Source organism: Globicephala melas, chromosome 2 (assembly GCF_963455315.2).
Source record: "Globicephala melas chromosome 2, mGloMel1.2, whole genome shotgun sequence".
NCBI lineage: Eukaryota > Metazoa > Chordata > Mammalia > Artiodactyla > Delphinidae > Globicephala > Globicephala melas.
Window position 1 is genome coordinate 148,459,840 of NC_083315.2, and position 17,555 is coordinate 148,477,394.

At 39.6% G+C, this 17,555-nt stretch overlaps 1 protein-coding gene across 4 annotated transcripts in view; it reads left to right on the forward strand.

The window, feature by feature from the left end:
• Positions 1 to 16,216, forward strand: part of PSEN1 (presenilin 1) — a 75,050-nt gene extending 58,834 nt beyond the window's left edge. For all 4 annotated transcript variants that reach the window (XM_030831610.2, XM_030831611.2, XM_060295004.2 and 1 more), the window contains 4 exons: positions 941 to 1,027; positions 3,979 to 4,152; positions 13,475 to 13,593; positions 14,970 to 16,216. In XM_030831610.2, coding sequence (XP_030687470.1) covers positions 941 to 1,027; positions 3,979 to 4,152; positions 13,475 to 13,593; positions 14,970 to 15,125 — 536 coding nt within the window. In that variant the 3' untranslated portion in view covers positions 15,126 to 16,216. The remainder of the gene's footprint in view (positions 1 to 940; positions 1,028 to 3,978; positions 4,153 to 13,474; positions 13,594 to 14,969) is intronic.
• Positions 16,217 to 17,555: the final 1,339 nt, after the last annotated feature.

Sequence of the window (17,555 nt, forward strand, 5' to 3'; positions counted from 1 at the left end):
GCTATATAGATATATTGATATATATGTATTTTTGTGGAGGGGACATAGAAAAGGCAGTTGACCATCCGTTTATGTTTATTGCTTTTAACTTTTTTTTTTCTTATTCCCTGTATATAACACAGTTTAGCATTATTGAAAATCCCAGAAGTAAGACACAACATGAAGGCAACATATTCGTTGCATCTTTCGAATTACAGTAATTCATCCGATGCTTTGTGAGCCCCAGTTTGTCCTCTAATTTAGTTCCAATAAGTAATTTTCACCAGTGAATTCACACTGTTTTAGGATATTCAACTAGTCGAGCTGTTGTTTCAGTGGAGTCTTGCTGGCCTGAACAATTTTCCTTCTGGTTACTTTTCAGGGATTATAAATAACAATGAGCAGTTGTATTATAGCAGCTACAGTTTGAAAGCTACAGTAAATGTCCAGTTTCAGAAATTTTTTTTATCTGCCAAAATCAAAGAGAACCTTTTGTGGTTTTTATTTTTTTAATAAATTTATTTATTTATTTTCGGCTGCATTGGGTCTTTGTTGCTGCATGAGAACTTTCTCTAGTTGCGGCGAGTGGGGGCTGCTCTTCATTGCGGTGCGCAGGCTTCTCACTGTGGTGGCTTCTCTTGTTGCAGAGCACGGGCTCTAGGTGCACAGGCTTCAGCAGTTGTGGCGCGCGGGCTTAGTTGCTCCACAGCATGTGGGATCTTCCTGGACCAGGGCTCGAACGCGTGTCTCCTGCATTGGCAGGCGGATTCTTAAGCACTGCACCACTAGGGAAGCCCCGTCCCAGTAGTTTTTAATATGCATTTGCTTCTGATTGTTAGGGATTCTTATGGTGACATTAAGAAGATTGGTGATTTGTGTGGAGAAATAACAGCCTGCTCTCTATTCGTGAGCTTCCTTTTGTGTTTCCAGTCCTTACCTGGACTTCTGTCTTTCTCAACAGCAACAATGGTATGGTTGGTGAATATGGCAGAAGGAGACCCAGAAGCCCAAAGGAAGGTATCCAAAAACTCCAATTATAATGCACAAAGTAGGTGGCTTTTATTTGATAATTTCCTGGTTTTCACGGTCATTGTCATCTTATGAGTTATGAAGCAATGATTTTTTAACCACTTTCTTTTGGGAATCTCCTGGAAGCTGTGGTAATACCTAGCAAACACAGATAAATATTTGAGTTCACATGCTCCAAACCCAACAATCAGCCAGGGCACCTTAGGTTAAGAATTTCTGCCATTAAACACCATTAATTCCAGTGTGGAAAGGTTCAAGTTGAGGCTATGGTTTTAAAAAGGTAGAATAAACACTCTCTTCAAACATGTAAAAATGAGAACCTCTTGTCTGACAAGTCCAGAGTAACTGAAATATAATTTGATTTGAGTTGTGATAATGTTTATGTTGAGAAGATAAAATATTCCAGGTGGACATGACTTTCTGGAGGAGGGTAAGAATGATGACCTAGGATGGGAGATTGAAAGGCCCACTTGTGGATACTACAGAAGATGTTAAGGCAAACACAAGTTAGGAGGAGTTATAATTAGAAAAGTTGAGGAATAACAGCACAATATCAATAGTCAAAAAGAAAGGAAACCTTTTTTTTTAAGAAAAACAAGGACTAACCTTATGAGGAAGCTGACAAACAGAGGCGGAATTAAGGTTGGTCAGAGAAGAAAAAAGGGCCTTAATTGAGTTGCTGTTTGTCAGGAAAGGGAGAGTTTAGGTTTTCTAGAGCCAAGAAAACTGCTGTTCTAGCATTTGGGTAACTGCAAGGAGGACGCTTTCAACTTAGAATTTGCGTATTTGGGACCAAAAGATATTAGGCCCATTCTGCAATGAGCGAGGCAGCAAAACAGGGTGACATTAGACCAGCAGTAGACCTAGTAGAGAAGTGGGAAATAGAGGAAACATTTGCTCCAGTTCTGGTTGTTGTGTTAACCTTGTTAAGCTAAAGAAAATTGAAAGATTAGTTGTCTGTGAGTATACATGTATATATATGTGAGTATGAGTGTCTTTTGGGTACATCAAGATTTTGTTCTTTTGACAAATGTTGATTGAGCACCTGACTGTGTGCCCAGTATTTGTTAGGCACTGGGGATATAGCTCTGAACGAGAGGTCCCATTCCTGTGGAGTTTATAGCCTATTTGGGGAGACACGCATGTTGAACAAATAATTCATTCAGGTTGTGATAAGCACTACAAAGGAGAAGTGTAAGTTGCTATGAAAGTTTATAGTGGAAGAATTTCATTTGTTCTGGAAAGTTAGGAGGGCTTCCCTGGGGAAGTGATAACAGGAGATGGCCAGCCAAAGAGAGGAAGAAGAGCTTTCTAGAAGAGGAAGCACCATGGGCAAGAACCTTGAAGTGAGGAGGAGCTGGGTGAGCTGCAGAGTTCCTCAGTGGGAGTGTGGTGGGTGTTTCGGGTGGGCGTTCTTCATTGTGCTGACTCCCCTCACATTGTTTAGCATTCCTGCCCCCTCACCCACTAAATGCCAAGGGTAGCTTCGAGGTTTGCAATAACCAAAAACTCCCCCTCCTAGTTATTTCCAAACATCCCATGGAAGGGAGGTGCTACCCCCAGTTGAAAACCTCTGTGTTATAGGAACTAGAAGTTAGTTTGGAGCAAGGGGGTGTAGGATTCCAAGAGGGATGTCTGTAAAGGAAGAAAGTAATAGAACTCAGAGGTTGCCCGAGTGCACCTAAGATAAAAACATGAAGATACAGCATTATGAGCGTGCTATTTATAATTAATTATGGAGGTAAATACCAAAATAAACAGCTGAAAGGGTTGAAGGTAGGGTGAGGGTCGGGAGTGAGGAGGGATAGGGCAGAGCAGGCACTGATGTTTTTATTTCTAAATCGCATACTTTTATGATTTTATAAACTAGCTCAGGGAAGATTCAGGTTTTGTGGAGACCTGGTTAAGAAAACAATGCAAATTAAAAATACAAAATTGCTAGAGCCCCTTTCAGAAAAATGTCCATGCAAGCGAGAGGCCTGAAGTATGCAAGCTTCATTTATTCATAGTAGATGAATAAATATGAACATGTATTAATTTTATAAAAAATAAATGAGAAAAAAGAGTATTATCAACTTCACTTATGTATTTTAATTATTTTTGATGTATGGAAGGTTCTTGAGACAATCATGTTATACTCAGAATTTTCAGTCAGACCGAGTCATTATAACAAAATGACTAACTAGCCCATAAAAAAATTCACTCCCTCCTTTCCCATCCTCCCAGCCCCCAATAGTGGTCTACTTGTATAACTTAGTCACTAAAGCCAGTGGTGAATACCATCGATCAGTGAGTGCCAGCAGCCCCAGCTGCAAAGATCAGAAGAAATGTTCTCTCACCTGACCGGAAGTCCTGAGGTGTAGGCATTTGCACGGCTGGCTAATTTTATGACTGGATAATTATCAGGGGCCCCGGTTCTTTCCCGTCTTCCTGCTCTGCTACCCTTAGATATGAGCCTGGTCCTCAGCCCTCTGCTCCTCATGGTCACAAGATGACGACTGCAGTGCCAGGCATCATATCCAGATAACACAACATCCAGGGGAAGAAAGGGGCTGTTTGTGTCTCCTTACGTCTCTCTCAAGGAGTGAGAAAACTTTTCCCCAAATTTCCAGCAGACTTTGTCTCACCACACATTGGCTGGTACCAACCCCACAGCTTTAGAGCTTTCATTGGGAAGAGGAATTGTAGGATGACCACACTTAGCTTGGACTGAACTGGATTTACCACCGGAGTCATGGGTGGGAGGTGGAAACCCAAATAAATCAGTACTCTGCCCTGAGGAAAAAAGGGGAGAAATAGCTGTTGGGGAAGCAACCAACAGGCATTGAAATAACCCGTGATTTGTGGTTTAAGAGCCAGCTAACCCACCTAGTTACGATGACAGGTAATTACTGTTTCCATGTAATTTTCTTAAGGGTATTAAGAGATTTTTCTAAATATTACAACTGTGATGTTCACTTTTTCTTGAAGGCACAGAAAGTGAGTCACAAGACCCCGTGACAGAGAGTGATGATGGCGGCTTCAGCGAAGAGTGGGAAGCCCAGAGGGACAGTCGCCTGGGGCCTCATCACTCTACGGCTGAGTCGCGATCTGCTGTACAGGATCTTTCCAGCAGCATCGTGGCCAGTGACGACCCAGAGGAAAGTATGTGCCTTTCTCTACATTGGAAATTCATGGATTCCTTTAGGTGCTGCAGTATCAAACTCTCCCAAAATAAAATGAATCGAAGTGTTACAGTCCAATTCTAAACAGCAGTGCAGCTTTTAGTAGGAAATAATAGTTGGTGCTTTTCTCATAGTTAAATCTGTTAATGGACCAAATTCTGCACCTCAGATTTTTGAAATTATCCCTTTACAGCCTGATCTTTGGCATTGATTTTATAAGGTAAAAAAAAAAAATTTAATATTATTCTGATAAGACTTCATGTCTACAAAATTTTCATTAATATATTTCACTCTTGCTGCACAGAGACCTATGGATTTAAATGCTTCACCCTTTTACATTGTTACTGCCCTTTTTCGGCAAGCACTGTATTTTATTAATTTTAAAGAACATCAAAGGGATTTAGGTTCTCTGCAGAAATGTAAGAGTTTGTTCAGTGTCTAAGGTGTGCTGTCACTGGGATTCAGGTCAGCAATTGGGGCTTCTTAGGATATTAGCCAGTAGAGCCCCCTGGTTAGGGCTCAGTCATCTCTTTACTTATTCTTAGTTAGAGAGGTGATTTACTGAATAAGAAGAGATTAGCACATTTCCCAACTAAGTTACCCTTAATTTTTTCGTTTTCAAGTGAAACGCTTTCAAGTGAAACGCTTGATTAAAATGTTACAGCGAAAATATTAAGTAGTTTCAAAGAAACAGACACTAGATTCCTTAGCTTCTCTAATCACTATTAATTGTGATCTTGACCTTATCCTTCAGCTTGATCAGAACACTTCTTACAACTCACCATTAGTCTTTTATCTGGGTCAGAACCTGGGCAGATCCATGACTTTGGTGCTGGGCGAGTTTTCCAGATTTTAGAGCCATCTGCAGCCTGCAGCTTTCATACTCTGGGAAACCAGACACAGTTGCCTCCTCTTATGGCCAGCCTTGAGCTTGCGTTTGCTGATGTTTTCTCTGCCTTCAAAGTTATCACTGTAATTAGTTGCCTCTTCTCTTCCTTTCCTCTTTTCTCAAAGATGCATACAGCCAAAAGAAAGAAATATAGCTGTTAAGCATAGCTGCAGTGTGATTCTTTCACGACTGCCTTTCCTACTTGAAGATTCTCTCTCCTGATCATCTCTTCATGTCCTTCTCTTCATCTCTAACTTTTTTTTTTTTTTTAAGAAAAACCCAAGTATTGCCCCTTCTAACTTCAGATTAATATTTTCTTTATCTGGGACCAATATAAACTAATAATTGGTATTCTTCCCTTATCTTAGCATCCAGAACACACATAACCATATCTGATTGCATTAGTGTGTTAAACCAGAGTTGTTACAGAAAAGTCTCAGTTTACAATAGAATTTGACATGTAAAGGCACATGTGTCTTCCAGAACAACCTTTTAAAAATCAAAAATTAATCAGAAAGCTGAACGCTGAGACATTTTAATTAGAAATGTAAAACATGTTTATTCAATGTGCAGTTGGTCTTCTAGTGAATTTCAAACTACACTTCTTCCAAACTTCATGCCCATAGCAAGCCTCAGTGTACTACTGATAGATTTAAAATTTATCAGAGTAGTGAAATTAACCTGTTGTTTCCAGGAGTAGAAATTTAACTCACAGAGTTTCTTTTTCTATAACCTCAAGGGAAGAGTGGGAGATGGATTTTGTTATTTTCTTCAAGTGGAGGAAGAGGTTTTAGTAGTTAAAACACAAAATAATAAATTTCAGGAAGTTTTTTATATGTTTCTGTTTATTAAAAAGATAGTAGGAAATATTCATTATTTTATTATGTTATAGTTACATTTAAGCTAGGCATATATTCTGCTAGATGTCCTATAGCGAAATCTTACAATTAAAGTAAATATTCACCATCATTTATTATTTTTACCGTGTCTTATGTTTGGTAGACCTGCAAATGCCCCTTTTAATACGAAAGGAACTCCATCATTGCTTAAAATTATTTTTCAGAGTGGCCAAAACAAAGCAAAACAATAGGAGACCTAGACAGCAGTAAAGCAACTAGCATCCAATCTCAGCATTAGCACTTGGCAGTGGAATACTGATAATACTTATGTCTAACTTAAGCACTTTCCATTGCTGTGATTTTAGTTGTTTGGCCATGGCATATCTTTACTGAATAAATCCAAGAAGCTGTTTAAAGAAAACATATTCCCGAGCAACATGATTTTTCTTAGATTTTATATACTGATTCATCCAGGCTCTTCTGGTTATGGAATATAACTTGTTGCTTCAGTAAGTGCCTAAAGAAAAAAAATTGATGGTTACTTCTTTGTTTCCTGACTCTTTTAATTTTGCTAATAAAATACATCTATATTTCTCTCTCCATTAAACTGAATTCTGTAGAATATAACTAGCATTTGCCATAATATTGTTATTATTTAAACAAACATAAGCCTTTAAATGAAAAAAATGTGAGGCTATAATTTTAAGCTTGACTTGGTACATTATTTTTGTTTATTTTTTGATACCTCTGTTGAGACATAATTCACATACTGTACAATTCACCCATTTAAAGGGGTGACATTAGTATATTCACAGAATTGTTCAACCATCACCACAATTGATTTTAGAACATTTTCAACACCCCATAAAGAAACCCCGTACTCCTTAACATCACCTCTTCAATCCCTCTCATTCCCCGCCATTTAAAGTGGACAATGCAATGGTTTTTGTTAATAAATTTATTTATTTATTTATTTATTTATGTATTTATGGCTGTGTTGGGTCTTTGTTGCTGTGTGCGGTCTTCCTCTAGTTGCGGCGAGAAGGGGTGCACAGGCTTCTCATTGCAGTGGCTTCTCTTGTTGCGGAGCACAGGCTCTAGGCACGTGGGCTCAGTAGTTGTGGCATGCGGGCTCAGTAGTTGTAGCTCATGGGCTCTAGAGCTCAGGCTCAGCAGTTGTGGCGCACGGGCTTAGTTGCTGCGTGGCATGTGGGATCTTCCTGGACCAGGGCTTGAACCTGTGTCCCCTGCACTGGCAAGCGTATTCTTAACCACTGCGCCACTGGGGAAGTCCGCGATGGTTTTTATTATAGTTGTGCAACCATCACCACATGCTAATATTAGAATATGTTCATTACCTCAGAAAGAAACCCTGTACCCATTACCCCTATTCCCCCCAGCACCAACAAATATACTATCATAATAGATTTGCCTCTTCTGGACATTTCATATAAATGGAATCATACACTATATGGTTCTTTGTACTGATTTCTTTCATATGGCATTATGTTTTCAGGTTTTTTCTATGTTGTAACATGTATTAGCATTTCGTTTCTTTTTATAGCCAAATAATATTCCATTGTACGGATATGTCACATTTATCATCCATTCATCAGTTAATAGGCATCTAGATTGTTTCCATTTTGAGCTATTATGCATAGTGTTGTGTGAACATTCATGTACACATCTGTGTGGACACATGGTTTTATTTCTCTTAGGTATATACCTACAAGTAGAATTACTGAGTCATGTGGTAACTCTATGTTTAACATTTTGAGGAACTACCAGACTGTTTTCCAAAGTGTCTGCACCATTTTACATTCCCCGCAGCAGTGTATGAATGTTCCAATTTTTCCACAGCCTCACCAACACTTGTTATTATTTGTCTTTTTAATTATAATCATTCCTAGTGGGTGTAAAGTGGTATGTCATCAGGGTTTTGATTTGCATTCTTCTGATGGCTAATAATGTTGAGTATCTTTTTGTGTGCTAATTGGCCACTTGTATATTTTTTTGGAGAACTGTCTATTCAGATCCATTGCCCATTTTGGGGGTCCTTTTTTATTATTGAGTTGTAATAGTTTTTGATATATTCTCTAGACACAAGTCTCTTATCAGAGAAATGCAAAATTTTTCTTCTGCATTATTTTTAAAAATTCATTTCTATAGCATTTTTTTTCTGAACAACTTAGTTTCTTTCAGTTAGTTTCTTTTTTTAAATTTTATTTATTTTATTTATTTATTTCTGGCTGCACTGGGTCTTCGTCGCTATGCGTGGGCTTTCTCTAGTTGCGGAGAGCGGGGGCTACTCTTCGTTGCAGTGTGCGGGCTTCTCATTGCAGTGGCTTCTCTTGTTGCGGAGCACAGGCTCTCGAGCACAGGCTCAGTAGTTGTGGTGCACGGGCTTAGTTGCTCCGCGGCATGTGGGATCTTCCCAGACCAGGGCTCGAATCCGTGTCCCCTGCATTGGCAGGCGGATTCTTAACCACTGCATCACCAGGGAAGTCTTTAGTTATTTTCTTATAGTACTTACTATTTGGAATCAAAAGTATTTCTAAGGCTGTCATTTGTTTAGCCTCTGTGTGTGCCAAGAACTTTTCCTGTATTATTTTTAACGCTGATACCAACCTTGTGAAATAGCTCTGTAATCCCCATCTTGTAGCTGAAGAATTTGAGCATTAAAGAAGTTAGTAAACTTGCCCTGGATCACCCTAGTACCTAAATAGTAGAGTTGGACTCTTCTCCACAACTGAAACTGGTGATAATATTCATCAGTCTGGGAAGGTTAGCAAGTTAAAGGATAACTGACCATGTAATTCATAGCATCGGATTTCAGGATTGTATGTTTAATTTTTCCACAATGGAAGACGTTGCTCTGGCTTCCACGGTTTAAAAAGAACAATGGTTTCTCAGTAAGATCTTTTTTTTTTAAATTTTTTTTTATTTTTGGCTGAGTTGGGCCTTTGTTGCTGTGCATGGGCTTTCTCTACTTGTGGCGAGCGGGGGCTACTCTTTGTTGTGGTGCGCGGGCTTCTCTTGTTGCAGAGCACGGGCTCTAGGCACACAGGCTTCAGTAGCTGTGGCATGTGGGCTCAGTAGTTGTGGTGCATGGGCTTAGTTGCTCTGTGTCATGTGCCATCTTCCTGGACCAGGGATCGAACCCGTGACCTCTGCTTTAGGCAGGCGGATTCTTAACCACTGCGCCACCAGGGAAATCCCTCTCAGTAAGATCTTATTAATCAGAACTCTGCCCCTTTCTCCCACAGACTCTGCTTCTCAAGGCCCTCAACACCTATCTTCCAGAAGTAGTTTCTGTAACTCAGGCAACAAAACTTTAAGATCAGGATCACACTTCAGTTAGGAGTAGTTACATAACAACCAGAAAGGTAAAAGCCAATAGTAAAGCTTAATGGGTTACTGTTGAGCCCCAAGTCAAAGCATATTTTATTTATTTATTTTTTAAAAAACAGTACATGTTCATTGTGGAACTTTTTTTTTTTAATAAATTTATCTATTTATTTTTGGCTGTGTTGGGTCTTCGTTGATGCACGTGGGCTTTCTCTAGTTGTGGTGAGCCGGGGTTACTCTTCGTTGCAGTGTGCGGGCTTCTCATTGTGGTGGCTTCTCTTGTTGTAGAACACAGGCTCTAGGCTTGCAGGCTTCAGTAGTTGTGGCATGCAGGCTCAGTAGTTGTGGCTCGCAGGCTCTAGAGCACAGCCTCAGTAGTTGTGGCACACGGGCTTGGTTGCTCCGCAGCATGTGGGATCTTCCCGGGTCAGGGCTCGAATCCGTGTCTCCTACATTGGCAGGCGGATTCTTAACCACTGCGCCAGCAGGGAAGTCCAAAGCATATATATGTTTTTTTTTTTTTTTTTTTTGCGGTACGTGGGCCTCTCACTGTTGTGGCCTCTCCCGTTGCGGAGCACAGGCCCTGGACGCGCAGGCTCAGTGGCCATGGCTCACGGTCCCAGCTGCTCCGTGGCATGTGGGATCTTCCTGGACTGGGGCATGAACCCGTGTCCCCTGCATCGGCAGGCGGACTCTCAACTCCTGCGCCACCAAGGAAGCCCCAAAGCATATTTTTAAATACATAGTTTTGTTTATCATTTTGAAAAGAACTTGAAAAGTTAAAAATAATGTTTGACAACAGAAAACCTAGGGCCTTTGCATTTCTGTGTATGTTTTAGGATCAGCTTGTCAATTTCTACAAGCTGATCCTAAAATTTTTTGGAAGTGTAAAGAACTTAGAATACCCAAAACAATTTTGAAAGAGAAGAAAAAAGTTGGTGGACTTAAGCTATCTGATTTCAAAACTTACTCTAAAGCCATAGTAATCAAGGACAGACATATAAATCAAAGAAACAGAACTGAGAGTCCAGAAGTAAAGCCTTATATTTATGGTCAATGATTTTTTACAAAGGTGCTAAAATAATTCAATGCCAAAAGGATATAATCTTTTCAACAAATGGTGCTGGGACAATTGAATATCCACATGCAAAAGAATGAATGGAAACCCCTGTCTCACCCTATCCATCATTCACACAATCCCAAATTAACCCCAAATTGATCATAAACTGAAATGTAAGTGGTAAAACTCTAAAACTTCTAGAAGAAAACGTAGGAGAAAAACTTCATGACCTTGGTCTGGGCAGAGTTCCTTAATATAACAGTGATACATAGAAGAAAAAATTGATAGATTGGACTTTGTCAAAATTGAAAACTTTCACACTTCAAAAGATACCATTAAGAGAAGAAGTATTTAGGGAATTCCCTGGTAGTTCAGTGGTTAGAACAATGCGCTTTCACTGCCAGGGGCACCGGTTTGATCCCTGGTTGGGGAACTAAGATCCCACAAGCCATACAGAGAGGCCAAAAGAAAAAAAGAGAGAGAGAGAAGAGGTATTTATATACCCGTGTTCACAGCACTGTTCACAATAGCCATGAGATGGAAGCAACCTAAGTGTCCACTGGCTGATGAATAGATAGACAAAATGTGGTGCTTACATACAATGGGATATTATTCAGCTTTAAAAAGGAAGGAAAATCCAATACATGCTGCAGCATGGATGAGCCAGGACATTATACTAAGTGAAATAAGCCAGTCACAGTAAGACAAATACTGTATGATTCCACTTAAATGAAGTACCTGGAGTAGTCAGACTCAGAGATGGAGAGTGGAATGGTGGTTTCCAGGGGCTGGAGGGAGAGAGGAAGGAGGAGTTACTGTTTCATGGGTACAGAGATTCAGTTTTGCAAGATGAAAAGAGTTCCGTGGATGGATGGTGGTGATGGTAGCACAACAATATGAATGTACTTAATGCCATTGAACTGTGTATTTTACCACAATTAAAAAAAAAAAAGATACCATTAAGAAAAGGAAAAGGAGCCACAAACTGAGAGAAAATATTTGCAAATCATTGCAAATCCTGTTAAAGGATTTATAGTTAGGGTATACAGAGAATGCTTACAACTCAGTAATAGGAAGATAACCTAATTGAAAAATAAGGTAACACTTTGGGTAGATATTTCCCCAAAGGAGAGATATAATGGCTAATAAGCACATGAAAAGATACTCAACATCATGAATCAGAATGGCTGTAATCAAAAAGACAGCAATGCCAAGTGCTGGTGAGGACTGAAGAAGCTGCAACCCTTGTGCACTGCTGGTGGGAATGTACTGGTACAGCCAGTATGGAAAACAGTTTAGCAGTTTCTCAAAAGGCTAAACATAAACTTACTATATAACCCAACAGTTCCACTCCTAGGGATCTACCCCATGGAAATGAAAGCAGTCTGCCCACACAAAGATGTGTGCACTGATGTTCGTAGCAGCATTATTCATAATAGCCCCAAACTGAAAATAATCTAAATGTCCATCAACTGGTAAATGGATAAACAAAATATAGTATATCCATACAATGAAAAGCTATTCACCAGTGAAAAGCAACAAACTACAGACACATGCAATGTCATGGATAAACCTAAAAAATGTTATGTTAATCAGATGGCCAACAGGCATATGAAAAGATGCTCAACATCACTAAGCATTAGAGAAATGCAAATCAAAACTACAATGAGGTATCACCTCACACCGGTCAGAATGACCATTATCAAAAAGTCTACAAATAATAAATGTTGGAGAGGGTGTGGAGAAAAGGGAACCCTCCTACACTGTTGGTGGGAATGTAAATTGGTGCAAGCCACTATGGAGAACAGTATGGAGGTTCCTTAAAAAACTAAAAATAGAGTTACCATAGGATCCTGCAACCTCACTCCTGGGCATATATCTGGAAAAGACGAAGACTCTAATTCAAAAAGATACATGCACCCCAGTGTTCATAGCAGCACTATTTACAATAGCCAAGACATGGAAGCAATCTAAATGTCCATTGACAGGAGAATGGATAAAGAAGATGTGGTGCATATACACAATGGAATATTACTCAGCCATATAAAAGAATGAAATAATGCCATTTGCAGCAACATGGATGGACCTAGAGATTATCATACAGAGTGAAGTAAATCAGACAGAGAAAGACAAATATCATATGATACCACTTATATGTGGAATCTAAAATATGATACAAATGAACTTACATACAAAACAGAAATAGACTCACAGGCATAGAAAACAAACTTATGGTTACCAAAGGGGAAAGTGTGGGGCAGGGGGGATAATTTAGAAGTTTGGGATTAACAGATATACAGTACTATATTTAAAGTAGATAAACAACAAGGACCTACTGTATAGCACAGGGAGCTATTTTCAATATCTTGTAATAACCTATAATGGAAAAGAATCTGTAAAAAATATATATATATATTTATATATCTGAATCACTTCGTTGTACACCTGGAACTAACACAACATTGTATGTCAACTATACTTCAATTTAAAAAAATTATGTTAAATGAAAGAAGCCAGTCACAAAAGACTTAATATTGTATGAGTCCCTTTCTGTGCAGTGTCTAGAAAAGGCAGATTTATAGAGTTAGAAAGCAGATCAGTGGTTGCTTAAGGCCTGGGAGGGGAGTGGAGATTAACTGTAAGTGAACACAAGGTATCTTAATTGGGGTGATCGAAATATGGTGGATTGTGGTGACGGTTGCACAATTTTTTCAGTCATTGAATTGTACATTTTACAGTGGGTGCATTTTATGAAATAAATTATACCTCAGTAAAGCTGTTTTTCAAAAAAAAGGAGATGATACCTATCTCATAGGGGTTCTGTGAGGATTTATTAGAACAAGTGCAGGTATAAACTAGGCATTCAGTAGATGACAATTACTATTTATTGTTATTATTTTTGCTATATAACAGCAGCATCTACTGTTAAGACACCAGAGTTAGCCACATAACATCTGAACCTCCTGTTATAGAAAACCAAAAAAGAAAGGGAAAACGTAGCCAAAGCCTAATTTTGTATGATACCATTTACTGACTTCTCATTCAGCATAGGATGGGGGGCGGGGGGCAGTGACAGTTTTGAATTGTGAAGTCATAGCAAAGAGTGACAAACTTTCTTTTTTTTAAGAGTGACAAACTTTATATTTTTATAATCTTTCCTTTTTAGGGGGAGTAAAACTTGGATTAGGAGATTTCATTTTCTACAGTGTTCTGGTTGGTAAAGCTTCTGCAACAGCCAGTGGAGACTGGAACACAACCATAGCCTGTTTTGTAGCCATATTAATTGTAAGTATACACGGATTAAAAACGTGTCAGAGCTCATCTCAAAATTCTGATTAAAAGGTGGTCCTTTTAACCCCAGCTAGGCTGAGTGTTCCAATCACCTGGGGAGCTTTTTTAAAAACACAAATAATTGGACCTCATCTGAGTAATTCTCTACCTGGCCACACATTAATATCACCTGGGAGCTTTTAAAACTGTGGGTCTCTACCCTGAGATATTAGTGGGCTGGCCAAAAAGTTCGTTCAGGCTTCTCCATAAGATGTTATGGAAAACCGAAATGAAGTTTTTGGCCAACCGAATATTTAATTTGTTTTAATTGTGTGTTTTTTAAAAAGTTCCCCAGGAAATTCTGGTAAGTACCTCCGAGTAGGAACCATTGCTTCAAGCCCAGCAGTAAGGAATTAGATCAGTCTTAAAGGGGTAAGCAGATCCTCACTTAGTCTGCGTTTGGTGGTGGTATTGTGTTTAAGGCCACGACCTGCAGCATACAGTGTCCTTTGGGCAGTAAGTATGAGGCAAGAAAAGCTAACTCAGTGCACAATCACACATAGATTTTGCTTATAGTGCTACAACGTGAGCCTGAAGCTTTCAAGACAATGATTCAAGTAAATAACTCATATTTCTTATTGCTATTTTTGCTAAAGATGTGATATCTTTGATATATGTGAATGAAGTTGGATGAGAGGTTAGACGAGAGCCTTTACTTATGCATTTATTTTATGATTACACTTGTGATTTATCTTGATCATATGACCAGTTAGAATTTTCATTTATTTCTCTTTTGAGGTTAGTTTTCTGGATGTGTTGAAGCTTTTAAGAAGAAAATTACTTACTTTGGATAAACCTTAAATGCAGCTCACCCTCCAGATTTTATAGTTAATGTCTCAGTAACTAGGATAAAAAATGGGGTGTATTATATAGCTGCTCTGTGTTTATAAGAAAACAGTATACACTTTATAAACAAACTTTTATTGGTTTATTCCATGAGCACTTTTTTGCCCCCAGACAGCATAAAGAATGTTCTTCACCTCTGGGATTTTTAGCTAGCCAAACTAAACCTACAGTAGCCATCCCAGTAGTTTAGATAGAAATTTCAGTATTGTTTATTTGTTTTCCAAAATAATTTTACTTATTTTCAGATTCTATTCCCTATCTAGAATTAGGGATGAAATATCAACAATGTATGGATAATGATCTCTGTTGCAAAGGAAAATAAATGTTGTTTCCAGGTTTAATGAAAAAATTTTGTTCTAAAAGTTAACGTCAAAGGATTGTATTGAATTAACTAAATTAAAACTGAGACTTGTGATTGAGTTGATTTGCACAAAATACTTGCATAATTATGTCTGGGTTTGTGTCTTTTCCCCTCTTCTCCACAGGGTTTGTGCCTTACATTATTGCTCCTCGCCATTTTCAAGAAAGCATTGCCAGCTCTTCCAATCTCTATCACCTTTGGGCTTGTTTTCTACTTTGCCACAGATTATCTTGTGCAACCCTTTATGGACCAATTAGCATTCCATCAGTTTTATATCTAGCATATTTGCAGTTAGAATCTCATGGATTTTTCTCCTTTGACTATAATAAATCTGGGGAGGACAAAGGTGATTTTTCCTGTGTCCACATCTAACAAAGTCAAGATTCCCAGCTGGACTTTTTGCAGCTTCCTTCCAAGTCTTCCTGACCACCTGCACTATTGGGCGTTGGAAGGAGGTGTCTACAGAAAATGGTTTTGAACATGTCATTGTGGTGGACCGAGTCCCTCAGTGCAGAAACTGCCAGATTTGAGGGACAAGAACAAGGCAAAGTGATGAGCCAGAAAGTTGCTGTGCTCCCACCAGCAGGTTGACCTTTGGTCACAGGTGGATTTTACCAACGCTGCAGACTCTCAGGACTACCATTACCAAGAGGTTAAATGAAATGGTTTAAACCAAACAGGACTCTTCATCTTAAACTACATGTTGAAAGTCAACCTAATAAATCTGTATTGAATTCTGAACCTTTTTGCGAGATACTGTAAGGAGAGCAGGCACCAGAGCAAAATGGAAAGATGGAAAGGGGCTCAAACTTTCAGATTTTTTGCTGCAGACTTACCATTTTTAAATAAGACTTTTTTTCACCTGAGGTGTAGGTTGATTTCGACACTTGTTCTCAAGCACTGAAGCTCATTACCATCTATGGCTGCCATTTCTTCCCAAGGCCAGTCTGAACTTATTTGAGGTTGCTTTATCTTAAAAGTCTTAACCTCAGGTTCCAAATGCAGTCATTTATTTCTGGAAAGAGTGGAACTATAACTCAACAATTCCCTATTACCCTTAGGTAAATTCTGGATTTTCCACCAAATTCCTAACTTTTAGGCATACTTGTGGGTTCACTTGCCCCCAGGTCCCTCCCTCCTTCCATCTCTCTCCCGGTACTCCCCTCACAAGCACTTCTCCTATACAGCGAATAAGACAGCTCTGTTGTGGAAGCAGATGATCCAGTTGTTCTAGGATTTTGCTCTGTGTGTGGTGCAAAGAATGTGTCATGAGTCAATGCTACCAGCCTTGCTTTCGTACTTTCTTAAATAACAAATGCAATGTGCCCAAAGATGGTAGGATTAAAGAAGAGTAAGATGGCTGGTGAAGCACTTTCTGTCCTGGTTTGTCTTTTCTTTTTAACTACAACCCATTGTCTCTTGACAGTAGGTCAGAATTTGAACCAATAGCCAAAAGCTGGTGGTTTATAAAGTTTATGAGTTAGTTGTATCAGTACAAAGCTTGGAGATAGCTGTTACTTCACTTGGTGAGCTGTGGGAGAACCAAGGGTCAGGGGAGAACCAGCAGCCAAGAGGGGAGAGGAGGGGCCTCTAACAGCCAGTGGGACAAGATGAGCTCACAGCCTGGCCTGGGAAGGAGGGGATCCGAGTGATTCCTCAAGAACCTCACAATGGGTGCTTTGTGTTTTCCCTTCCACGTTACCTTTAGTTTCAATGTACCTTTGTGAGAATTGGGCTGCAGAGTTCAGGCCCTGTGCAGTTCAGCTGCGCCAATGCACATGAACAGAGCCTCCGCCTGCGAGCACACGGCACCTCTGGATGAAGCTTTGCCGGGGCACACCCCCTCTTTTACCACGGACAGCCCTCAGCCATGGTGATCAGACTCTAAGCATTTGTGAGAAACTTAGTTTCTCCTTGTGGCTGAAGAGAGGCCAGCTTTCCCTCTGTTTCCTGCTGCTGTCTCTCCAGCCATCATTTGATCTGGTTTGGGGTTCTCCTTGGAGTTTAGAGTATTTGTTTTCTGTCATGGAATATTTCTTATAAGAAACTAACTTCAGGAGTAATGTGCTGGTACTAACCTGTGTGTAAAAACTGGCTCCTCTTAGGCCCTTTTTCCCAAGATTTTCTTTTTCTCCTCGGATATGTGACAGTGTGGGTGTTATCTTCCAGGAAGACATGAAGCTCAACAGTTACAACAAAGCCACCTGAACACTAATGTGTGATTTGAAGATTTGAAGCAGTCTTGAAGGGAGGCCTGACCTAGAGTAGTTTATTTGTGTGAGGATCCCAAACATGCTGTCTCTTTCATGAAGGGTTTATCTCTGAAGAGGGTGTGTGGTGTGTGTGATTGTGTTCAAATCCGTCCTTTTTATTGCTGTCCTATGTAGAAAGATTGCCATAGACCTGTCACTTTCTGCAAGGTGGAACCACATCTCAGCATAGAGAGAATACATCTTATTTCTTTAAAGCACCGGTCTCGGACGCAGACTTTTCCTTTGAACCTTCTTAGAGTCAATTCAGTTGTTTCTGAAATATCAAAATGCTAGTCTTCCACCATGAAAAATAGATTGTCACCAGAGAAAACAGTAGCAATTCCACTGAGGATGCACCCTCGCCCAGGGGCAAGGGCTGACTGTGGAACCAGACAGAACAAATGGTAAAACCTGACCAGCCCAGCTGACCTGCTTAATAAAAAGGGGAGGACAGTAGG